The sequence below is a fragment of the Hesperophylax consimilis genome, chromosome 15, assembly GCF_061612785.1.
Source record: "Hesperophylax consimilis isolate HC1 chromosome 15, BYU_Hcon_1.0, whole genome shotgun sequence".
Taxonomy (NCBI): Eukaryota; Metazoa; Arthropoda; class Insecta; order Trichoptera; family Limnephilidae; genus Hesperophylax; species Hesperophylax consimilis.
In genome coordinates, this window is record NC_142850.1 from 27595032 (window position 1) to 27622243 (window position 27212).

Genomic DNA, 27212 nt, shown 5'->3' on the forward strand with positions numbered 1-27212 from the left:
AAGTTCCTATTCTGGGAAACTACTTATGGTAGATTATACACTATTTTTATAAATTAAACACATTATCTGGTAAATGGTACAGTTTGCAAAAACTTCATTTTGTGAGTCAGTTATTACAAAAATAGAATATGCTGGCGCACGGTGAGCTGAAAGAAAAAATTGATATCGGCACACGAAGGAGGTATTAGAGGTATTAGGTTGCGGGTGCTAAAATATAATAAATTTTATACCCTCTCGAATTACTCACATCAATTTTTTTTCCACTCAGGACTTTGCAAGCGCTCATGTCATACCTCCGCAAGGAACGCGGCATTGACACCGACAAGCTGTGGAGCTCCATGAAGGACCTGGTCATCAAGACCATCATCAGTGGAGAGTCCAGCATCAGTTGCCTGACCAAGTCAAATCTAGGCTCCCGGTTCAACTGCTACGAGTTGTTTGGAATCGATGTGTTGTTGGATGAGAATCTGAAACCATGGCTTTTGGAGGTGTGTATTTATTCATTCTGTGTTACTAAGTTACATAACTACTTGATAAAACCATTAAAAAAATCAAGAATCCGCCTTTGATCAAAAGTTTTCAAATAAGATATCCGATTCCATGATAACTCATCAAAATGACAATTCAACGCACCTATAAAATGTGTTATAAAGTTTTGAAAAGTAGGTAAATAGTAATAGGTTACATATGTAACTATTTAACCACTCAGAACATTAGAACGTCAAAAGACGTAAATATGATAATAGCGGTCAAGACATTAGAACGTCTTTTCACGTAAACGCGCGAGATTTTACAAAAATCGATTTATTTCCATCACTAGTATACGGATTGCCATGATTTAAAAAACAGAGTATCGATAATGAATAACGCTACGCGTCTGTATTCAACAATATCTATGGAACGTAGAACTGCATTATCTAAGCCAATTGAATCTGTCATCTTGTTCGTTCATAATTTATTGCGTTTCTAAATAATTTATTAAAAATATTTTAGTTTGGACGGTTAATATTTTGAGGTGACTAATAGTTTTTAATTATATTTCTTCAATAGATAAAGTGTTATTTCTTTATGATACTCAGAAAAAAGTACATTTTTCACGGCTTTGAAATAATGGTTATCGATTCTTAAATATTTTTGACGTTTTCATAAAATATATATTTAGAAACGCAAATATTTACTTATAACAACACAATGCAATAGTGAATTTCATAATCTTTCCAAAACATTTTTTAGAATGAGGCTACGTTTCCCAAGACGTGAGTTATGATGCTTTTAGCAAAACTCGTAAATAACACAAAAATTATCACGTTTTGACAGTTCTCAAAGGAACACAAAGTATATAAATGTCTTTGTCTGAGAGGTTAACCTGGTTTTTGTTTCACCACTTTTAATGACTTTATAACACTTTTTATAGGAGTGTTGAATTGTTGTTCTGATGAATTATCCGGTCACCGAGGAATCCAGCCACAATACAATTTTCGATTCATCCACTAGTTGGGCCCGGTGGGAGAAGGACAATGAACTACTAAAAATAAATTGAAATGATATTTATATCCTTATGATATAAATCGTGTGTTAAAACACAGTATGGATACATGTTATATTTTATTCCTTTTGATTTCTGAAACGTGGCTACAAGAACATGGAATAAAAACCCATTGCAATCGCTTTAACGTGATTATGTTTGCAGGTAAACATATCTCCAAGCCTCCACAGTGCCTCCCCCCTGGACCTACATGTCAAGGGCCCCCTAGTTTCTACCTTATTAAACATGGCCCAGTTTCACATGCCCGAGAAAGTCAACGTCGATAATCTTGACAAAGAAAAGGTGATTTCTATAATCTTCATAACCCATTTTCTAATATTTAAGTCAATTTGTAATTTAATTTATTAACATATTCAAAACATTTCCAGTACATATATATATAGTATATTATATTATACATAGAATAACATCCATAGGTGTATTTATTTATTGTTTTTGTCAAAAACAGTGATTCCACTAACATTTCACAAGATTTACACAAAATAACATACGTAGAAGTACATTTATCACTTACATACATTAATAGGGAATTCTCTTCACACCAAAAAATCACTTATTATTAATTATTCACATGTAGAAACACTTCAGACACAAGAATACATAGTTTTTATAATTTTCAAAAATCATTTATTAAAGTTATAATGACTTTAAAAACAGGCGCGAACGAAATATTTCAATGCAGCTAAAAACGCCCGGTGATTGATCAAGCGTTTAAGGACGAACGATGACGTCATTGTTGACCGGCCCGAGTAGATCCTGCAAACCGATGGCGGCGGCAGCGGCAAAGGTGTGACGTAGCGGTCAAAATGGCGCATGAACGTTTTCAGAGCCGAAATAGCACGCAATTTTTAAAACAACTACAAAAAATTGAAAATGCATTTAAAAAAAAAGAAAAAAAAGAGGCACATAATAAAATAATTATCTTTATTGAAATAAATTATTTACAAAATGCACGAGAATTCCCTATTATATCAGTTGGTCCCCATCCTCGCCCAATTTTTAGATGGCTAAATCGACTCTAGACAAACAAATACTATTTAAAATTATTGGGGTTTGACGTGGGGAACTTTATCAAAAAATCAACTCGTAAATTAAGCTCGCCTAAAACATTTGATATTAATGAAATAAAAACAATATTTTTTGTTTAAAACCACGAATTTTTATTAATTTTAAGACCGACCGGTTTCGCTACACTTGAGCATCGTCAGGGTACAAAATTAAAACTGACATTTGATATTTTTAAAGATCTGTGATCTCGCGATGACATTAGATAACATGGATATACCACTAAGTACACAGCGGTTTGGTTTTACAAAGAAAAAATAAACACATTCCTCTATTAAAATCATTGATAACACTTGTAATATTGCTGATGTGTACGCTTACGACCTATATACATATGCGGATTATGTTCCAATCCGCGCTAAGCTCGATATTCCAACCAAGCCGAGCTTAAAATCAACTGATCTACTGGGAAATGAATGAATGAATTCTCTCTATTTGAAGTTGTCTTCCTTGTGTGGAGATAGATTTTATTTCGGTTTCATATTTTGTAAGATTGATGTGTTTGTTATGTTCAAAGTATTTTCCATGGATTATTTGCTTATTACTACTAACAGTTCAATGTTGATATGTTTTAATTATTTTTCAGGGTCCCTACTTGCACGATAAGCGTCTCTACACCGTTCATCTGTCCAAAGAAGAAAAACTAAAGCACACATACTTTACAGAGATCGATAATCGAATGGATGTAAGTACTAAGTGTCTACAATGTTCTTGATGGTCATATTATAGCCTTCTTTTCTCGTATAGTATAGAAGACTTCTGTGACACAAAGAAGATGCTCAGGAAATCGAGCTTTCTCTATATTTGGGACACTTTGACATCTTTAATTTTGTGACAGTCCTGCCCAATTCTTAAGGGTTTGCAGCCTCAAAATTCCCTTTCCCTTCTTCGCGACATACCATAGTCCCACTGGTTCCTGGCTCTTTACTCTTGTTCAGTATTCACATTTCAAATTCAAAACTCGCGTTCATATTTAAATGGCTGTCTGGATGCAGTCAGAACTAGATTATTAGTGAAAGTCTCTTGTAAAGTTTTCCAATGGACCGAAATGAAAAGCTTCTTAACATACTTCGGCCGGGAAAGGTAGTTTTACCAGTTTGGTTGATTGATGTTTAACGGCGGGAAGTGTAGTTCTACCTTTTGCGTCAGCCTCATTTCAATAGCAGAAAAGACGGATGTATTCAATGTTTTTACATGAATATTATATACAGTAGAACCTCGTTAATTCGAAATCCAGCGGACATCAAAAATCAAATTTCGAATTAACGAATTCCCACGTAATTCGAAATTTTATGAACAAACAAAAAAAAAAAATACGCCGAAAATCGATTTTCTCGGCCGCCTCTTCAAATCCGGGTGGTATTTTAGTTGTAAATTCGTATTAATACCAATTATTTCTTTATTTTCGCGGTCGATTACCGTAGCGGCCGGCCCTGTAAATTCAGATATTCGTAAAAATGCTATATATTTACGCGTAAATCGAGTTTTTGCTGCCGATTTCGGTCTAGCCCTACCCTTTAAATTGAGATATTCGTAAAAATACGATATATTTCCGCGTAAATCAAGATTTCGCGGTAATTTTCCGTCGCGGCCGGCCCTTTATTTCAAATATCTGAATTTGAATTCGTAAAAAAACGATATGTTTCCGCGTAAAACGAGGATTCGCGGCCGTATTCCGTCGCGGCCGGCTCTTCAAATTCAGATATTCGAAATAAATTCATAAAAATGCTATATATTTACGCGTAAATCGAGATTTCGCTGCCGATTTCGGTCGCTGCCTACCCCTTAAATTGAGATATTCGTAAAAATACGATATATTTCCGCGTAAAACGAGGATTAGCGGCCGTATTCCGTCGCGGCCGGCTCTTCAAATTCAGATATTCGAAATAAATTCGTAAAAATGCTATATATTTACGCGTAAATCGAGATTTCGCTGCCGATTTCGGTCGCGGCCTACCCTTTAAATTGAGATTTTCGTAAAAATACGATATATTTCCGCGTAAATCGAGATTTCGCGGTAATTTTCTGTCGCGGCCGGCCCTTTATTTCAAATATCTGAATTTAAATTCGTAAAAATACGATATATTTCCGCGTTAAACGAGAATTCGCGGCCGTATTACGTCGCGGCCGGCCATTCAAATTCAGATATTCGAAATAAATTCGTAAAAATATGATTTATCTCCGCGTAAATCGAATTTTGTCGGCAGTTTTTCGTCGCGGCCGGCCTTTTAAGTTCAGATATTTGAAGTAAATTCGTAGAAATATGTCATATTTCGGCATGGATCGAAAATTTTCGGCCGATTTCCGTCGCGCCGTATTTTTTCAACGCGGAAGTAAAGTTAGTAAAAATACGATATATTTACGCGTAAATCGAAATTACGCGGCTGAGTTTCATCGCGGCCGACCCTTTAAATGCAGATATTTGGCGTAAACTCGTAAAACTACGACATATATCCGCGTAAAATGTATTTTCTCGGCCCTTTAAACTCGGATATTCGAAATAAATTTGAAAAAATACGACATTCCAGTGTAAATCGATTCAGATTTACAAAATAATAATACTAATTAGGACGATGTATAACCACGTAAAAATACATTTTTCGGCGTTTTACCGCCACGGCTGACTTGTAGATTCAGATTTACGAAATATTATGATTTATTTTCGCAAAAATCAAATTTTTTCGAATTACACGAACAAATTTTCGTGCGCGGACAAAAATAAATTTCGAATTACGAATTAACGAATTTCGAATTAAAAAAAATTTTGTATGAAAAAATTTTTCAGCGGAAATTTTTTTTGCGAAAATTTCGAATTACGCGTTTTTTCGAATTATCGGGGTTCGAATTAACGGGGTTCTACTGTACCAATCTCTTTGTAAAGGTCCCAACCATATGTACATAATTATCGAATCGTAATGCAAGTCTTCTTTTTATATTTATCTTCGTGTCTTTCATTTACATCGGTATTTCAACAAAAGGATAGTATAATATTTGTTATTGTGCAATCAATTTCTGGAATGAGGGTTTTAATAATATGACTTAAGGCGATGCACTATGTCGTGTAATATTTTAAATTGAGCTGCTATCAATAACAACCCTTACGTAGATGGTGATAAGGTTTGAATTCCCGCTTAACACCATCCGCCTGTTTTGATTTATGCAAGAAAAAAACATGGCCAAAAAGTGCCTTTTATTTTATTTTGTCTATGTTCAGGCATAAATATTTAAGTTTTTTTCGATCATTTTATAAATAACTTAATTTGCCACATTATACAATAAAATCATAACCGAAAATGGGTTCGTAAGTAGGAGATTTTGAACTTTAAAGCAGTTTTCATAGGCCTTATACATTATTTTTTCTGGGTTTATAAAAAGACTTATCTAAAAAATACTCCATTATATCAAAGGCCAGGATGTATTCTACTCGCAGTATTTAATTAAAACATCTGAAACATTTCTAGGCGACCGAATTTTCAAACCAAAAACACATGATTTTGCATTACTACTTATGGCATCGCCTTAATTTGTTAATTAAAAACACTATTCAATTATTAGAACTTTTCAAAGAAACCTTAACACTAAGCTTCACATAAAATTAAAATGGTACAACATAGAACTATATTTTTTTTTGTTGTTATTTGGATATTTGTTTAATCTTCATCTCCAGGCAGTTTGGAAGGGTATGGTATTTGTGTTTTAGTCATTTTTACCCATACCTGTCATAGAAATATTTGAATGCATGGTTGACAGCAAATGAATGGTTTTTTTGTCAATCCATCTTATTGTAGCTATGTCATGGCTAAACAAAATTTGGGCATCACCTCGTTTCAATTTCTTTTGTTTTTTTTGCATTTATTCTGTACGTTGGTGGCATATTTTTCCTCATGCAACGAACTGTTCCTACTGCATTTACTTTCTAATTTTTCAAATTTTGAAATAAAACGAGATGAATACCAGTTGTCTAGGAACACTGTGTACCCATCTGAAGTATATGGCTCCATCAGCGTATACACGATTCCTTCACTAGTTGTTAAAGATGTTTCTGTTTTTTTTTGCCTGTATATATATAATATAATTTGTAATTATTTTATCAATGATATTTACATGAATAAAGTTGTTGTCAATGATTTTTTATGCATAAAATGATTACGCAAAGACAGACCGGCGTTTCTCCGGCTTCGTGTGTCAATGGGTTAATTGAGTTGCATTTCCAGTATATCACCGATATCCTCACCAACCTCACCCCCGATGACGTGCGCCACCTGATCCAATCGGAAGATGAGTTCACGCAGAGGAATAACCTGGAGAGAATCTTCCCCACGGTCGACTCCAGCCATTACCTGGACTTCTTCGCTGGACCCAGATATTACAACCGGCTATTTGATGCTTGGGAACATAAATATTCCAATGATAGGAGCGCTGGTAAGTGCCCGTTTGTTGTTTGCTGAATCAAATTTACAGCCAAATTATGGAGAAATTAGTGGATTAGAAGAAAAAAATCATCAGTTCACGTTTCATTAAATTGATGAAATTTTTTCGCATTTTGTTAAAACATGGGTTCAGCACATGCCTCTGGCCATAAGCATTGATTTTTAATCATCAGTCGTAACGATCCACTGATTTTTTGAAAATGGTTGTATCTGATACTCCAACCATTTCTGCGAGCTGTTTCTTCTTTAGTCAGGCATTTTCTATTATTAATATTTCGACTTTTTGAATAAATTCCGTAGTAATCACCTCAATAGGCCTTCCTGGCCGTGGGTCGTCTTCAAGCGACTCCCTGCCTTGTTTAAAGAGGGTATGCCACTTTTAAACCATAGTTTTACTTGGACAAGAGTCCCCGTAAACGGATGACATCTCTTTCAGTATGATCTGAACTGATTTTCCTTGCTTGGTAAGGAATTGATTGATTGACTTGTTTGGTCGACGAAAGCTCAAAGACTAATGACCTAATTACGATAAAACCCGGTATTTATACTAATAATGAGTTGTTCAATTGGTACCTAATTCAGCGTCACCCCCACTAATCACCTACCGTATATGATTCATAATTTGAATGGATCTGCACAAAAACAGCATTATCTCAATAATACTACATATTTATTAATATGAGGTTATATCTATGCAGGTATCAGGAGACTTCAGGACCTATGCGAGCGAGGATATCATCTCGAGGTGCCACCAACTCCCGCCAAGGTATGTAAAATGTTTTTGCATTATTATTGTTGTGATACTGTAATCTTTTTTTGCTGCAAGCAGATCATTTGGACAATCCCTAGAATGCTGACTATAAGAAGAATACTGTCTGTCTCATTGAAATTATTCATACCTTTCTTACACAAAGAATTTTCCATCCTAATGATAAGTGTAATCGTTTTGTATGTCAGCTTTTCTCAATCCTAAATTTAATGACTACTGCCAGCTAAAAAGGCTTGCTTCTGTCGAAATATTAAATCTTAATACTTCAGCATCCGCAGTGTAAGGGTTCACACATTTACTTTGAATGCTTTGTGGTTAGCACAAAAATAAACACGTTGACATGATTTTTCATATGTCACGTTATTGGTGCCGCAAGACTGGATTTTTTCACGTTGATTGCTGTTTTTGATACACTTTTATTATAAAAATGGTTTTGACAGCTGTCACAACCAACATTGACAAATAAATCCTTGATATTGAGCAGTTTTACATTGTAAATTAAAAACAAAATAAACGCTAACTTCGGGAACATAGTTTATTGGAACTAGTTTGTAGTGATTACAAACACTATTTTCCACCATTTGCAATATTTTAATAATGATTAAAAAAATTGTGATAAATTCTTCGGGAAGTGGTGTCATTTCTGGTGATGTTTCGCAGTATTTCAGAACAAACAGTTATTCTTTCGTATATTTGTGCTCGAAAAGGTATCACAGTTCCTTTATATTTCACCATTTTGTCGAAATTTGAAGGTCTCTTTCAGAAATTTTGCAATATAATTTGTTTTTGTTGTAGAATTTGTGAAGATAATTTTTTCATCTACAATAATATCAAACTAATACTTTTTACTCTGAATAATTACAAATGTTGGGAAAATAACCACATAGTTCTTTTCCGGCACGTTGGTACATGCCTTGAAGTCTGGCGGCAGAAGGCTATGATGCTCGAAAGACCAGTTTTTTTGTAACATTATTATCAATGACATTATATTTTTATTTGAGAAGTTTCATCCGTCAAAGGTTTAACGTTGATGCTTACTGTGTAAGATTTAGGATTCTTGTCCTTATGTTAAGAACTTGTGAAACTAGCAATGAGATCTGTTTTGAGACAATTTTCAGGCACCCAATTCTGGACATAAACCGTGGTGAGTTCCGACGGGTAGATTGTTTGTTTGGATTGCTTTGGTGAACAATACACATACTATAATATTTTATACTCTAATACGCAAGGTCTAAGCATGTTTTATACACACCGAGAAACTAAATCTTTCAGTACTATTTATACATAGCTTATACACATTACATGATGGAGTTACAATAGAAATATATGCTTTTACTATCTTCTACCATGCGGTGACGGTCTGTGACTTTTCAGTGAGCTAGAGTGGTAAAATTGAAAAAAATACTACACTGGCCGTGTTGTTGTAGCTGAAAAAATATTTATATTTTCAAAATTTCAATTTTTGTACTTGGAAATCCTGGAAAAATATGTAATTTTGAAAAGAAAAAAAATTATATATATTTTCAGCTACAATAACATCAATAATATCATATTTTTCAATCTTACACCCCTAGCTCACTGAAAAATCACAGACCGCCACTGTAACCACGTTATATGATCTAAATTTCTGATTCTAAATACTTGCATAGTTAGAATAATGAGGAATTCCAGTCTAATAAAAAAAATATTTATCTTTTACACCATCTAACTAAAATTAGAGTAATTTTTTATACCACTTGAATTCATCCAAATTAGTGTCATTCTAACTGTCAAAGCTAGCCTTTTAGGTTTCAAATAATGTCAGAACTTGTGTGGATCTGAGGGCCAGTTGTTTCCCAGAAATTTAAATGTTACATTTTCATCAAATGGCTGTTCAGAGCCATTTTCTTTGTAACGCCGATTCTAAGTGCATTTCTGCTTTCACATCCCGAAACGTTCCAACTGGCGACAACGTCATTATGACATGCCACAGGCTGGTAATACGCTGTCACCAACGTCTCGGCGCGATGTCAACGCCGCCGAATTCACAAATAAAAATGAACTTTGTTGTGGCGGTAAATCTTAAACTACACATTTTAAATATTTATTGAAAATTTATTTGTTGACACAAAACGTTAAATGAAAATACCTCCATTATTGTAATTTTTTTTGAGAAAAACGAAATAACAGTGAAAATACCCTATGGTAATAAGCTGCCAAGATTAACCACATGATGTTCTATTCTGCTGAACAAAATTTGTACAAATCTGTTTAGCGGGGAACTTTCAACAATCAAAAAACAAAATGTCACTGAATGGCCATTTGATGACAATGTTACGTTTGAATTTCAGGGAAATCAACCGTCCTCAGATATATTTGTTAATTTAGGAAATTGCAAAATGAATTTGTTTATTCTATACAGGGTGTATCGGCACTAACCCGACAAACTTTAACCAGCTATTCCTTAGCACATTTGGAGTAAAAAATGTTATGGGCACTTTCTGTCCGGTAGCATTTTTTTTTCAATTAAAAACAAAAAAAATAAAAATTTCCACACTACATCACTGTCATTGGCTTTGTTTTTCGTGTTCAACAGCTGTTATAAGCAAGTATGTCGAAAAGCGTCTTCGCTCTTTCGCACACACTAAATAATAATAGTTAAAAATGAGACGAATGGTGCCGTGCCATTTCGTTGTGATTTTAAAAGTGCGCCTGTATCTTCCAGAATGCGACGTTTACATATTGCTCAATAAAATTTAGCCTTCAGGAGGCCCGTTCCCATAGTTCGTATTTTCAAAGTTAATGTAGCTTCCCACATTTGCAGATTCGACCCTACAATAAAACAATTCATTGGCCTGGTATTTTTATAAACATATTGCCTTGTTTGTATCATTTATGATTTAAGAATTAGTGACATTTTACTGCAAGCAGCGGCAGCTTTCAAATAGGGCTGTTCGCTTTATATTTTATGATCACCCTAGTTAAACCATTGTGCCTAAAAATATTTGCCAATACCTTTCCCACCCCTGTCCCATAGTAATAAAAACCCCAAATAAAGTTTCATGTCCCTTAAAATAATCCCTTTAAAATATTTGTATTGTTTAAGTCACGTTTGTATCATTAAGAATAGTTTAGTGCATTTTATTTTATGTTAAGAATGTTGTTTGCCAACGAGCGGGTGGAACATCTTTATTTTGGTAAAATGTCCTTCAGAATTTAGTTTAAATACAGATACCTCCCAGAAAAAGGACAGTATTGCAGTGTTGCTATAACGGGTAGGTACAGACGTACCTACGCAGGAGCGAGTGTTGAAATAACTGGTAGGTACAGTAGGTACCTACGCAGTCAGTCGTGAGATAATTACTAGGTTTATGTAAACCTAGGGAAAACTGAAGAATAGAGGAAACTAGACCTTTATTTCTTTCAGTTTAAGTTTTAGCAGAGGAAAATAAGATCCTCTGCAATTATATTGTGAATTAATAAATTTATATGTCAAGAAGAAGTGTTTTCCTGCATTCCATCTGACGGCGTGTTCTCGTACCACGATAGCAGAAACATATGGTCCTTCGAGCCGCATCGGGAACAGCAGCATCATGGAAGCGGGACAACACACAAAGACGTCATCTGTCTGCGGCAGCAAGGCGGGAACCAGCAGGAGCTGGAGGGAGGCTCAAATAAAAGCTTCAGCAACCAAGGTGCACATCACGAGACAAAAAGCCCGCCTACTTACGGAGATGGCCGAAGCAAAGATGGCTGCTTCCGAAGCAAAGATGGCTGCAGCAATGTCAATATTGGAAGCAGAGGAGCAACATGCGGCGCTCGTTTTAGAAGCTGCATCAAGGACTTCGCAACGGACTCTCGAGGATAGAGTCAATGACTGGGTGGACCAGTCACATCACAGTTCATCATCAGAACTTGAAGATCACGATGAACAGCCTCTTCGAGTTCAAATGGAGCAGCAACAGGAACTGCTCAATGATGGGCGGTTATCACTACAACCGCCCACAAGAACTGCACAGCAACAGCCCTTGGCAGGGCAGACTCTCCCGTCGCAAATGGAGCCTCGGGTAGAGCAGGCTCATCCGCTGCAATTGGAACAGCGGTTGGAGCAGCACAAGGGTGGGCGGTACGCATTACTCCCACCAAAAGGATCATCAGAGCAGCAGCCCTTGGCAGGGCAGACTCTCCCATCGCAATTGGAGCCTCGGACAGAGCAGGCTCTTCCGCTGCACTTGGGACAGCGGTTGGAGCAGCAGCAGCAGCGCGGGCGGTACGAGCTACTCCCACACAGAGGAACATCACATCAGCAGCCCTTGGTAGGGCAATCTCTTCAGCTGCAGTCGACGCAGCATCAGCAGCCAAGCAGTAGCTGCTGGGAGCTGCCTACATCAGAGCAGCCATTCAACTTAGCAGCGCATCGCGACGGGCAACAGTGGCCAGAGTCGCAGGGCCGATTACAGGGACCAACACCTGCTATAACTGAAGACCGTCTCGCGGAATCAATTGGTAAGGCAATGTCTTTATATAATACCAGGCCCAAAGTTAATGATCTTCCCACATTTAACGGCAATCCAATTGAATGGATTGCGTTCAAATTAATATTCCATCATACCGCAGACTTCTTAAAAGTATCTGACAGCGAAAATTTATATAGATTACAAAAAACGTTAAAAGGAGAGACGCGTGACGCGGTTTCTTCCCTTCTTATAATTTTTGGCGCAAAATCATCACCTTGTTCGGCGCAATTCGTAAAAAATAAAAACGCGGATCAATTTTTATCTCAGTATCCCCAGGCCGTCAAAGCGATAAAAACAAAACATTACATGGACGACTATTTAGATAGTGTAAATTCAGTAGAAAGTGCGAAGAAATTAATACAAGATATTACATACATACATGCTCAAGGCGGGTTTAAAGGGGGAGGTGAATGCGAAATTACCTACTACAACTATTTAGTCATAAGATATACATTTTTACGGGATTTCTAGTTTTAATACATTACCTACTACACAATTTTTAGTCATAAGATTTACATTTTTTACGGAATTTCTAGTTTTAAGACATTACCTACTACACAATTTTTAGTCATAAGATTTACATATTTCACGGAATTTCGAGTTTTAAGAGTAGCATAAATATTTGTATTTTAGACATTTGATAAATTTAACCGGTAATTTTCGTAGACAAGCAGTAGGTACCTAATAAAGATAACAGTCGCATTCTTTGCCTATTTTGTGAAGTACCTTCACGGGAGGAGGTATGTATCTTCCAGAATGCGACGTTTACATATTGCTCAATAAAATTTAGCCTTCAGGAGGCCCGTTCCCATAGTTCGTATTTTCAAAGTTAATGTAGCTTCCCACATTTGCAGATTCGACCCTACAATAAAACAATTCATTGGCCTGGTATTTTTATAAACATATTGCCTTGTTTGTATCATTTATGATTTAAGAATTAGTGACATTTTACTGCAAGCAGCGGCAGCTTTCAAATAGGGCTGTTCGCTTTATATTTTATGATCACCCTAGTTAAACCATTATGCCTAAAAATATTTGCCAATACCTTTCCCACCCCTGTCCCATAGTAATAAAAACCCCAAATAAAGTTTCATGTCCCTTAAAATAATCCCTTTAAAATATTTGTATTGTTTAAGTCACGTTTGTATCATTAAGAATAGTTTAGTGCATTTTATTTTATGTTAAGAATGTTGTTTGCCAACGAGCGGGTGGAACATCTTTATTTTGGTAAAATGTCCTTCAGAATTTAGTTTAAATACAGATACCTCCCAGAAAAAGGACAGTATTGCAGTGTTGCTATAACTGGTAGGTACATGCGTACCTAGGCAGTCAGCCGTGAGATAATTACTAGGTTTATGTAAACCTAGGGAAAACTGAAGAATAGAGGAAACTAGACCTTTATTTCTTTCAGTTTAAGTTTTAGCAGAGGAAAATAAGATCCTCTGCAATTATATTGTGAATTAATAAATTTATATGTCAAGAAGAAGAAGTGTTTTCCTGCATTCCATCTGACGGCGTGTTCTCGTACCACGATAGCAGAAACAGCGCCAATATAGGTACACACATGCATTATTCAATGGAATACGAATAAAATATTTTCAGATGGGTTTTCAAACTTTGACAAAGGATAAAACAGTGGTGACATGTGGTGAAAATATGAATAATAAAATTTTTATTAAAAAAAAACGTTACCGGACAACAAAGTGCACATAAGATTTTTTACTCCAAATATGCTAAGGAATAGCTGGTTAAAGTTTGTCGGGTACGTGCCGATACACCCTGTATATGCATATACACAAGGTGGGGCAAAAGTAATGTCATAATGTTAAATTGGCATAATTTTTGCAAATGGCTTCAAATGTCATGTTATGACATTTATGCTGTGGACAGATAGAGAATTAGTTGACAATGAGCAATAGAGTGATACACACCTGAAGAACACGGAACTATTGTTTACTGCTTATTTGACCAATTTCCGGTCTGTTATTTTAACGCAGCGTGAATTTCGTCATCGTTTCATCTGTTGTCATACACCATGTGCCCAAACAATTTTGCTGAGCGTCTCGTCCAAATCTTCAAATCATCTTTCCATAAAAACCGTGCCCAATTGTTTTTATTTTAATTAAATAGCAGCCAATTCACATTGTGACAATACTTTTGCCCCACCTGCATTCAAACAACAGACGGGAAATTGGTCAAATAAGCTGTGAACAATAATTCCACATTCTTCAGGTGTGTATCGCTCTATTGCTCGTTGTCAACTAATTTTCTATCTGTCTACAACATAAATGTCAAAGCACAATGACATTTGACACCATTTGCAAAAATTATGGCACATTCACATTATGACATTACTTTTGCTCCACTTGTATGTATTCAGATTCAATAATTTTTTTAAATAATTATATTTTTCATTGGAATTCCTTATTATAAATTATTTATCATAATAGATATTATAATACATTAATTACGCATTAAAATAATTATTTTCTTTTTGAATTTGTTATTCTTTTGGATATAATAAATAACAATAGCAAGTGGGATTTCTCCACATTATGAATATTGACTCTTAGAAAACAGAATTCATCCATGAATTATTTCATTAGCAGTAAAAAATTCAAAGTTCACAAATAGTTCTGAGGGTAATCCAAAACTAATTACTTATGTAGTATTTATATTATCGATATTATTACTTAAATAACTAACCATGATATTCTTAATAATTTTTTATCATAATTTAGGATATTTCATTGCAAACTCAGTTGAAGCAGTATTTAAAACAATATTATTATTTCTATAAATTACTACTTGTGAGGTCTAATTGAGTATTTATTTTATAATAATTAAAACCAATTATTTTGCATATTGAATTTTCAACAAATACAGCATGATTCATAAATATTTCCTCGATTCAGTAGGGACCAGGATGTATTCAAAGATTTTCTTTAGAAAAATAATAATTGCAATATCTACTAATGTTTCAAAGAAAATGAATAAATCAAATTTAGAAGGTTTTTATACCTGAATCCCTCTCTCCGTCTAAGGAAGGGTTGTTGACAGAATTTGAATAATTCATTAAATTAATTTTCAAATTCTGTGAAAGTCTTATTCAAGATTACATTAGCTCCACGCAGGAGGCCCTGAGAAAAAAAAAATCCCTTAGGGCCTATGTCATCTTTGGGGAGCTGTGTGAAGGGTCTTTTTAGAGAAAGGAAGGAAAGAAAGTTGTGGGAAGGAAAAAGGTATGAGGAGTGGGTAGGAATCGGGGGGTCAATGTGTTCAGGAGTGGCGGACGTATGCATCCATCTGTGAGTCTGGTCTTTGATGAATTGTTCAAATTCTGTGAAACAACCCATCCTAAATCTCTTATCATCAAAAATGCCAAAATTGGAAATAGAAAAGCACAAATCCAGCAGCGGTTACTGCCACCCTTTTCTAGCAAATACTTGTTTTAATATCTGTTATTTTTAAAGTTCTCTCTACTAGACATTTGTTTTCTTTTTATTATCTAATTAACCCTCTGAGACCACATTTTAAAGAATTTTTTTAACCTCTCAGAATTATACTTATTATGTTGGCAGTAGTGGTGTCGATTTTGCAACAGAAAAACATAGCTGTAACTACTTGTAATGTGCTGATTTTATCTGAATTTTTAAATTGTGAAATCTTTCTAATCTATATTTAAATAAAATTGTTATATTTTATGCCATTTTAACACATTTGTACTCAGATCATATTTATTTTGTTGCATTTTTGGTCACAAGGAAAAGATTTCAAATATATTAGATGGTGGGTATTTGGGAACTAAAAATAATCATACAAAAATACATTTTAAAATAATTGCTAGAGTAATAAATTTGGTTTCAGAGGGTTAAGAGTTTCTTTGGTTACTGTCAGAAATAATACATGTTTATTGGTGCATTTACAAAATGGTTGACAGATGTTGTAATAATGTTTGGTGTTGTCAGGCTAGCGTGGCGTGTGCGATAAGGGCAGCGTACTGGGGCTATAAAGATATCGCCCACAGTAAGTCAGTAGAGGCGGTAATAAGTTGATACGTACAAAACACAGAGGGGTATCCCATAGCCGTTGGATGTGTAAAGTATACTACTTGTATTAACCGCAGCGATAGACTGTTTAATACTTTATATTGATGTCTGTGCCCATAGATGATCCGTTTCTCCCAGCGATGACAGGACTTTAGAGGATATGTGTTATACATGGGCATACTAACAAAGCGCGTGAATCTCTTGGCATTTGCAATGGATTTGCAATTCTCTTTGTGTCAATGAAACTACCTGTAAACTGAACTGTATTATTGGTTGCACTTGTTACATCCTCCATAGTTCTCGAATCCAAGGTCCCCTCGTAATCATTTGGACCCAGCAGAGCATTACAATTATCTTTGTTTCAGGAATAATTAGCTAACCATAATGTAGATTAATAACTTCTTAGATAAGCAAATAAGACGAGTTAATTGCATACTTACTCTTCATGCCACCTTTTAAATAAATTCAATTCGCTAACCTAACCACTCATTTTTTAATCATACTTCTCACCTCTTTCAATCAAATTGCTAACCTAACCACACCCTTAAATAAATTTCTCACTTTTTGTAATCAACTTTCTAAGACCTAACCACAACTTTTTAACAAATTTCTCACCCTTTTATAAATAAATTACTAAGCAATCCACACCCTTTTACATCAAATTACTAAGCAACTACACACTTTTACATCAAATTACTTAGCAAACCACACCCTTTAAATCAAAGAACTAAGTAAACCACATCCTTTAAATCAAATTAATAAACAAACCTTACCCTTTTATTTTAAATTACCAAGCAAACCACAACATTTTATGTCAAATTACAAAGCAAACCACACCATTTTACATTAAAATACTAAGCAAACCAGACCTTTTACTTCAAATTACCAAGCAACCCACAACCTTTTACATCAAATTAATAAGAAAACTGCACTCTTTTAAATAAAATTACTCCTTCTTTCTTAGTCACTTTGCAAACATTTCCTCACTCTTTTAAATTCTTCAACAAATCCTTAACCTATAAAACATTTTTATTTCAAATTGCTAACCTAATTTCACTATTTAATATCAAACATAAAAAACTATGTTTCACCTTCACATCAAATTGTTAATAATACCTCACATTTTCACATCTTAATATATTTGCCCCAAATTACTAAGGTAACTTAACATGTTCAATCAAATTGGTTAATATATCCGTAGTTTGCAATTTTCTCTAATTTTATTTAAAAGCTGATCAGGATTCCATGTTATATTCTACCTGTAGGCTAAAATAGACCCAAAGTGTTTTTATTAATTGAGTACATAATAATATTTTTTAAACATTTTTTGGTAGTTCATCTTTACACATACATAATTAGCAAATGTATAGTTACATATTTAACATAAAAAACTATTGTAATCATTTTTAATTATATAAAAGAAGTAGGTTTTGACCATGTAGGTATCAGATAATAATTAACGATACAGTTTAGTATTTATAAAATTGATAATAAGAATGTTTATAATAATAATAACAATAGTGAATTATTGTATTTTTTAACTACCTCTAAAAGTTGTGATAAAAAACAGATATTTAACTCATTCCTGTTGGTATTTTTTAATTAGGTAGAAATATTTTAGATCTATACAAAATTTATAGAATCTGAAAGTGCATAGTTTAATTTGACCGATGAAGAAAAGAGACCTTGTACAGTGTAATTTATAAATAATAATTGTGATTGAAAATGAAAACATTTTGGTGAAAGATTCATAGAATTTAGATGTTCAAAGGTGCGGTTTTTAAGGAAGTACTCCCGGCAACGCTGGCGAATCCGCTATTTCTGTTATCCCGACCGAGTGACTCGGCTGGTCGGGGGCAGCCCGGTTGATTGCAGCGCACACGACCAAATTTCGGTCGGTATCAAAATTTTTATTTGGACGCATTCATTATTTGGAGTCATTAAGCAACATAAACGCACAGAGAATTTTAAATTTGCCTGTGGAAATTTACATGGGATACTTTCTGGATGTACAGTATGCTCCCTGTTGACAGCAATGGATTCATTTCAGTTCATGTCAACTTATAAAATACATCACTAACATCATATCTCAATCTGAAAACAATATAACATTAATATCTGAAATTTAAATGCATTTATATAACATTTATGAAGCTTTCAAAATATACTTTTTATTGGTTTGTAAATTCTTTATCATCAAATATCCATTTGCGATGATGGTCTATAGGGAGTTGATTGTGTTTTCAATAAAATAAAATTAATGCTCTCCGGGGAGAGTTATTGATAAAAAACCTTACAAATGAAATTCCAAATTTGCATGATTCACCCATGAGATGTCGCCCAGTGTTAGATGTGGAAAATACTGGGTTCAATTCCCAGCGGCAACCAATTCTGCCTCACCTTTTCGATCTTCTCTAATGCACCTTCATAAATTATACTTAAATTAACAAAATTTGCATCGTTCAACCTTTTTTTGTACTGTCAATGGCTTGGCAAGGATTTTACGAAATTGAAGTAATCTGCCTCTTTTTCTGGAAATTGAGTGTGGCTATTAAACCGGGTTACTTTCTTAAAACCATACCTTTAGCAATTTACCCAAATTGAAATAGTATAGAGTAAAATTACGACACCAGTTTATAAATATTATTATTCATAGGTTGTTCATAGTTAATTTATAATCGTAATACATTAGCTTTACAATCTACTTTTAGATTTTTAAAATGATTTACCGACTTTAAAATTCAATATCCATTTTACATTTATTTACATTACATATCTCTGGTCCGTTTAGAACCAGCAAATTAAATATAAATTATTGTATCTTACGAAGACTCTACAATTGTTTGTTTTATTTTTGTGTCTGTAATTTTTTGCAAATATTTTATCCTTATTCATTTCAATTTGGAATTGAAGCGTTTTGGTTTCATTACTCCTTAGCAAAATCTTATTCTTATTACAGGCCAATATCTGTTAATCGATTTGTCCATTTTGTAACACCTGACTTATAAAATTTTCAGAATGAAGACGAGAGAGAATCATCAGAGCCGAGGCTCCCTCCTCCGGAGTTGATCTTCACGGCAACAGATGACACCTCTGCAGAGCCGAGTCTAGGAATTCACGTCATGGACCCGATCCAGCATCCTCAAGAACTGAAGGTCACGGAGCCAAGCCATAATCAGGTTAAAGAGCCGAGTCCCATGGGGGTGGTTTCCATCGAGTCTCTCAATACCGACTGTTCCTCCGAAGGGCACCACTGCTCTGTGGAAGGTCACCACATCCTCGGGGAAATCTGCCTGGTCTGCAGGCCTTTGAACCTTCTGCAGCAGGAGACACAGCCCCTGCATGTCCAACAACAAGCGTAACATACTTATATAAATATTCTTATGTTTTAGTCAGTCCTTGCAAAATTCCTCGGTTATAGTGACATTTCCCTTAAAGTGACCTCTGTTGCTCTTATCACTACAATGTCTCTATAACCAAGTTATACTGTAATGATTTAGATATTTACGACAAAAACCAAATCCACCCATCATTTTAATGTAACATTTAACAATAATGAGATTATTCTACTGCCCCGGCATTTGGACAGTATTTAAAGACATATATTTCATGTTGTCATTTTTCAATACATCATATGAATATTACTTTTCCCCATGTTGACAGGTTGATTGAGAATAGTGTTGCCTTGTTCGTGTGTGACCTTGACTACCGTTTTTAGGTCTACCCATTTTTGCCTCGACAAATTTAGTCAAGATTATATTAATATAAAATTGTAGGTTACTTATTAAATTAATGTCAAGTCAATGAGATGCGTAATCATTGGGTTGATTCAAATATTGCCATTAATTTTTGTTTTGCTGGTCATTAACATCACTTTTTCGCTTCTAAAATTTTAATTTGATAAAAAAAAAAAAATTGTATGAGTCACTTATTTATTAGTGTATTTACCGTCTACCGATTGCTCGTACACTTGAGCTTTCAGGGCAGTATATATTGGTTGTATTATCAAACTGTTATTGTCTACTTTCTATCTTTTTGGTTATAATTTTAATATGCTGTGGGATTTTTTCAAATTAAAAGTTCTAATAAAAAAACAATAAATAAGTATTTAAGAATTATGTTGCCTACTACGTAACCCTTAAACATGTAGCTGTAATTAGGTTTATTAAATTTATTGTGAAGGATTTAATCCCCTTAAAAAACACTCATGTCCAACAATCGTCAATCAAATAATGTATTTTAATATATCTTCATATTTCACCTTTGTTTTTGCCATCCAAAATTCAATTAATGCTTTTACAAATAAAAAATATTAGATAACCAATGTTTACTTCAATAAATTGACTGATTATCTTAAATATTAAAAGAGGTCGTAAGATTTACAGATAATGTATAGCCGAATAAAGCGCTTTCAGAGAGCAGCTTAATATTATACGTAGAGATACAAATTATTTTGATTTGCAATATTTTTGATTGGGGGATATAATATATATGTGGATTATGATCTACTGTTGAATGAATCTTATGAAAATTGTCTCCTTGTGTTCAAATTATTCTAAAATGTAGGTAATTCATGTGTACATTATGGCAAAACTGAGATAAATTGATAATCAACGGAAGTAAACATTATGCTTAAATTGAAAAAGATAAGACTATTTTCTGTAGGCATTTTTCCTAACACTTTAGTATTGTTTTTTTAAACATTGCATTTTGTTGAAATAATGAGAGTCATCACATGAATGTCCTTAAATATAATTTAGCTTAGTAATAAATATTACTATTAAATAAATTGTCAACACCAATGCATGTTGTTTCTTGAATCCCATGAAGAAATGTACATGCAAGAATGGAAAAAAAAACGTTTCAATTAATTTTGTGACTTGTAAAAACAAAAGTTATGTCTGCGTGTAAATTATTACGTTAGATTTCAATATTGATGAAAATATAACATTGATTTTGTTTGTACACATGGGATAATATTAAAGTGATGTGTTCATTATCACTAATTAATAGAATACGAATGTAGCTATATGGATGTTGGTGTAACTGAATGTAGATTTCGGTAGGTTTGAATGTGATAATGAAATTGTTAGCCTTTCTTTGCTAGTTTGATAATGTTTTTTATAAGCTGAATGATTTTTGTGATTTTATCTAATTTTCTCTCGATTATGAAAAACTGCTCTGAAAAACTTTGAATTATCAGAAAATTTAGATACTTAACATATAATTTAGCCACCCCCACCACAACCTGTTCTAATGAGCTTTAATTACAGGCTTCTGCCATCTCTTGGTGAATTATCTAAAATAATAATAAATTATTGATGTCAGTTGCTTCCTAAATTTTTATATAATTTTTGTTTATCCTTTTGTTTCGAGAAAGAAGATAAATACAGTTTGGCAATAAAATGTAGAAATTTAATAAATTGAACTGAACACTTTCACCAAGCTCCTCACTCTGTATTTCAAATTTGTTTTTTTACGTTTGAGTTTAAGAGAAAATAACATACACTGAATTTTTAAATTTGTTATTTTGGTCCATGAATTAGATTTTGATTTAACATCTTATAAATCTCTAATATATGGCTATTTTCTTACATATGTTTCAAAAACTATAATGTAGAATCATCTCCTTTGGGAAATTATCGCTAATTTCTGAACACCTTTGGTTAAAAATGTGCATTTGTGCAATGTACACTGTTGTGCTTATTTAAACTTACTTTTATTTTTCTATGAGCCATCTTGGTGTTGCCATTTAAAACATCAATTTATGTCTACTGTACTTATGTCAGATTGTACTTCACCCTGTTCAAAATTTAAATGCTATTGTTTTATAGCGTTCTTTAAAAAAAATTATTTATGAATGTCCTGCCGATATTTAAAACAAAACCTTCAATTTATCTAGACCGTAATCCGAGATTTACTGCACTCTTCTCATGTCCGTTGAATGAATGAAAACAATAAATATATACTTAATGTGATAGTTATTTACTGTTTTTTTTTTAAAGCCTGATTGCTTCAAAAGTATTACTCTTCTGTTTAATTAGTGTAATTTTACATACAATATTTGGTTAGCTGAAAAAGAAAGTTTGGAGCAAAATAGTTCCTATGATCAGGTTAACTATGCACCTACACTAAAAAAAAATATATATGCATTAACATTTTCAATTAAAACTAGAGATGGAGCACTAAAACCACTTTATATAATTTCAACAGTTCGTTTTATTGTTATAAAATGGGAAGCAAAAATTATATTAGGACACAGAAAACTGTTATATTCAAATTCAGAATGTTTCCAGTGATGAAATAAAAATGAATGAAAAAATGTTGGAATTTTTTCTCTTCAATCACTATTTGGTGCAAAGTAATACATTCGGGAGCAAAGTAATACCTTTTGGAGAAAGTAATACAATATGGAGCAAAGTTATACATTTTGGAGCAAAGTAATACATTTTGGAGCAAAGTAATACATTTTGGAGCAAAGTAATACATTTTGGAGCAAAGTAATACATTTTGGAGCAAAGTAATACATTATGGAGCAAATTAATAGATTCAGGAGCGAAACAACCTCGGATTACGGTACCTGTTTCATTGGGTGAGTGCTATTGTTTTGTATTTACATTGGCGTCTACCATTAATGTTGGTTCAATGATTCAGTGAATAATATCATTTAAATTAAAATGAGTAATTCCTAACAACCTTTTCTTGTCAGGTATGTAGCAGCGGTCATTTTCTGTTGGGTCTTGCTAACTTCACATATGATTTAGTGAAATCCACTGGCATATTTAAGCTTTGATAGCTCTGATAAATTTATCTTTCATTGAAATAATGCTGTGGAGCAACATTTGAATTGAGTTGTGAGAATTCACCATCTTCTTTCTTGATGCCTATAGATAGCCTTCTGGTATCCAACTTTGGACATTGGCCTTCCTCAAGTGTCTGTAGCTTGTTCATTCACCAGACCATCTCATCCATAGGTGGACCTCTGTTTCTATTTCCCAATGAGTTAGGATGTCTTCCAATGATATTGAATTTCAAAACAATGACTTGATATGCCAATGACTTAATAATGCCTTCCCCGTAATTCAGCTTTCCTAAATAAAGTGTATGTATATTATGTTATAAGATATTAATAAATAAAATGCAATGTTTGTAAATTGGATTTTCTGATAGTTATTTTGAAAGCGTTAGGAAATGTATTCATATAAAACCATTTTTATGCATTTTCGTAAGTTGCAAATGTGTATAGTAAATTTATTGTTATTGTGTGTTAGGTCCTATTTTTAAACATAATATCTTGTGATTTTTTCTCGTAATCTGTTTGAAGTTCCTTCACGATTGCGCTCAGAAAACCCCATTATTGAAATTGCTGATAAAAAAAACAAGCCATCGAAATCACCAATGAAAAATAAAAATTAATCCGTGAATATATTTTTGATTGAACATAATAAATTGTATTATTTGAAATAAATTTAGCTTTATCGCTTTTGCTTAATTCTTTATTTTATTAACTTATTAGATTCATTCACAAACAAAATTGCCATTGTTGCGTCTAATAATGATAGTTTAACTGCACCAGAGTTGAGATACAATGTTATGATTACAGATAGTCATATTACGATTACAGTAATGTCATTGTTGATCTCAGTTGAGCGTCAGGGTATGAGTGATCAGAGATGAGAATTACATCAAAGACTTAATATTTTAAAATTCTGATGTTAGATTTGTCTCGTCAGCGGTAACATATTTCTGAAGACATTTTTTATTGTATTGAAATAAAAGTTAAAGAAGAATATAATGTTTTATTTGTGTTTTTTTAAATTTATTATTATGTACTAGCTGTACCCCACCATGTATTGCTGTGGCTATCTCCGTGCAGATAACACACGCCCTTGAGGTGATTTCTCACGAAAACGGCGCTATATAAATTAGCCAAATATGTATTATTATAGAGAAACAATAGTGCGTGTCGCTTTTACGTCCAACAAATGGGGCTGTTTTTAAAAATGTTTTTACCTGTCACAGGTGACATATATATGATATAGGTTTATAAAAAACTCATATTCGAATGTCAACATTTCAAAGCATTCAGTGAAGAATTTTAACAAACTAACATTTACATTTTTATAGATTACGTATTTTATATTTTTGTGATACTGGATACTGTATACAGATATGATACAGGAGTCGCTACAGACCAAAGGTTTGGCTAATGACTAGAGCCAGTAGAACTGCGGTCAGAGCGGCCCGTAACTGAAATTTCCAGCAGTGCATTTCACTTTTATAATGTACCTAGTATGTGGTGCGCAAATCTTTTGCTCGCAATTTTGCAGAGTGGGGGAGTTAATAAAGTAACAAACGAATTGAATATGCCTTATATTGTTTACAGGAGAGGAAAGATTGGGAAAGTCCAAAAGACTTACCCCTCGGTCTGGTCTTCCAAAGCCGCTGGTTCCTTTTACACAGATCAGTTCAAATATAATTAAGGCAATTCCTTTTGACACTTTGTTCACATAACGAGTGATGTTCACTGAGTCGGGTTAAATGTTTCACTTGACAATGCGATATTCCAAAAATTCACAGCCGAGTTCAACATTTGCGGGTATTCACAATATAATGTTACCTTGTCAGTTGGCCCAGATTAGTAAGTAGGAAAGGGGACAAGGGAGGCCAAGTGGGAGAAGGGTACACCTATAAGGCTATTCAATTAAAACCTCCCGCCCAACTATATTAAGTAAAAAATTAATTAAGGGGGTACAGGAGATTATATTTCTTATGCCATGAATATGGATTCACTGAAAATTAAAATTAATGAAAGTTAAAGTCAACAAAGAATTATTTGTAGAATTGTAGATTTAAAATTCTCCTTTTTGGAACCAACATTACATTGTTCATGTACAAGCTATTGAATTTTTTTTTTAATTTTCATAAATTTATAATGGGTACTCCAGCAATTTTTTAAACTAGAACAATCTTTTAAATTAAATGAATATGCTTAAATTGTCGGAAAGAAGGATTTCTAAATGAAGCATTTCATAGTCCAGAATAGATTGCATTGATAAGCTTTCGGATTCCACTACATAATACTAGAAGTCGGGATTTATTTCAGTGCAGAAATTCTGGGACTAACTACCATGTGTATTCCTCACTGCCCAGAATACTTATGGAAGAATTGGACATCTTCACTTCACAAAATACAAAAGATTGTTACTTAGGCAGTTTAGTTATGTATAATAAGAACTTTTTTTTTTTTTTTTTTTAATATTTTTATTTATTTTATAAAATACAGTATAATGTTTAAATTTACATAGTAAGAACATATTTCAATAAAAATTAACATGTTTACCTTTACAAGAGTCTAAAACTCGTGTGTAAAGGGAATATAATAATATATATTTTTTACTATTAATATGTATCCCCATATCCCCAAAAAACTCGTAAAACTATGAAATAGTACTAATGTTCCATTCGTCACATGGTTTGCTACATGAATTTATCCTAAGGTGGTAAATGTAGCACTATGTTTAGCACAGGTGCTGTACCGTATTAGATTACACGGAGTGGACTGTAAACCAAATCAACAAGGATGCGAAAATATAAAGCACATTGAATTGGGTTTGAAAATCAAGGGAAATGTGGAATAATTTAAACAGCCTACCTTGAATTCCCATGGATCCCTGCAGTATGGCTCTCGACGAACTGGCACTGTACACAGGGTGAAAATTTCCTCCAAAAAAGAGATGATAATTTGCAAAACAGAGCACAAAGCATGTGAATATACGACTCCAATTCACGACGACACAACGAGTGCAACTGCTTGCCACAAATGCCAATAATGTACTGACTTGCGACAATTTACAATGCAACAAAATCATCTTCTTCTTTCCAATGTGGATAAGGCCGTTTTAAGGAAGGAATTGGATAGTAGGTATGATAGTATACGATGGGAAATGATGGTAGGTATTATCCCAAACTGTTTCAATAATAAACAGATGCCATTGCGGGACTTTGGCATGGAACGTGTGGATATATTGAACACATGTAAGTGCAATATTCCGGTTTCCTTAGTTTGTCATCTCAAGGGTAAACACTTGGCTACTTGCATAGGCAACTTATTTCAAGAAGCTGCTGACTGATGTGTGTGAAAGTTGACTTTAAAATTCCGTAGGTATACAAAGAAAAATAAAGTTTAATTTTTATTTATGTTCCACCAAAAAGTTTATTATTGAAAATTATTGTTTTTATACTCCTTGTGATAATCTATTTTTATAAAGTTCATTAAACCAAACAGTCAATATCTATCGTAATAATTATTATCGAACCCGTGACCTCTTCACACAAAGTAAAATGTGTACACCATTAACCTATGGAGGTCTTTATTTATTTATTAAGAAGTACACAGTACAATAAGATACAGTTAGGATATTTTTCGTTATTACATAGTTGTAGTACCTATTAGGCTAGCTTTTTAGCTTTTGCATTTTGAAAATCCAATATGCCCATTGGCTAGAAGTCGTAAATTTACGAAAAAACTTACAAGTCTAAATCTAGCCTTACATATGTCCATAAAATATCTTTACGCAATTTCGAGATTTTTATAAAAGGAAGAAAGTGTGTGGAGAAAAAAAAAATTGAAATCAATCAGTTAAGCAAGATGCAAAACCATTGACAACCGATTACTGACGTATGATGCGATCCATCTATAGAGGTAACTGTGAATTCCTAGACTTAATAACTTCTGAAAAGAATATAATGTTAACAAGGTCAAATGCTTTGGAATAATCCGTATAGATGGCATCTACCTGGCATCGCATATCCATTTGAGCATGATAAAAATAGTATATAAAAACGGTTTTGTTC

The 27212-nt window shown here is 33.6% G+C and overlaps 1 protein-coding gene across 3 annotated transcripts in view; it reads left to right on the forward strand.

Moving 5' to 3' along the window:
* The window catches only part of LOC149417583 (uncharacterized), a 44920-nt gene extending 20776 nt beyond the window's left edge, over window positions 1–24144 (forward strand). For 2 of the 3 annotated variants that reach the window (XM_089640418.1, XM_089640419.1), the window contains exons 10-16: window positions 269–488; window positions 1691–1828; window positions 3198–3296; window positions 6826–7033; window positions 7740–7807; window positions 18127–18249; window positions 19373–24144. In XM_089640418.1, the coding sequence (XP_089496544.1) occupies window positions 269–488; window positions 1691–1828; window positions 3198–3296; window positions 6826–7033; window positions 7740–7807; window positions 18127–18249; window positions 19373–19717 (1201 nt within the window). In that variant the 3' untranslated portion in view covers window positions 19718–24144. The remainder of the gene's footprint in view (window positions 1–268; window positions 489–1690; window positions 1829–3197; window positions 3297–6825; window positions 7034–7739; window positions 7808–18126; window positions 18250–19372) is intronic. The other variant, XM_089640420.1, reaches the window with a different exon arrangement.
* Window positions 24145–27212: the final 3068 nt, after the last annotated feature.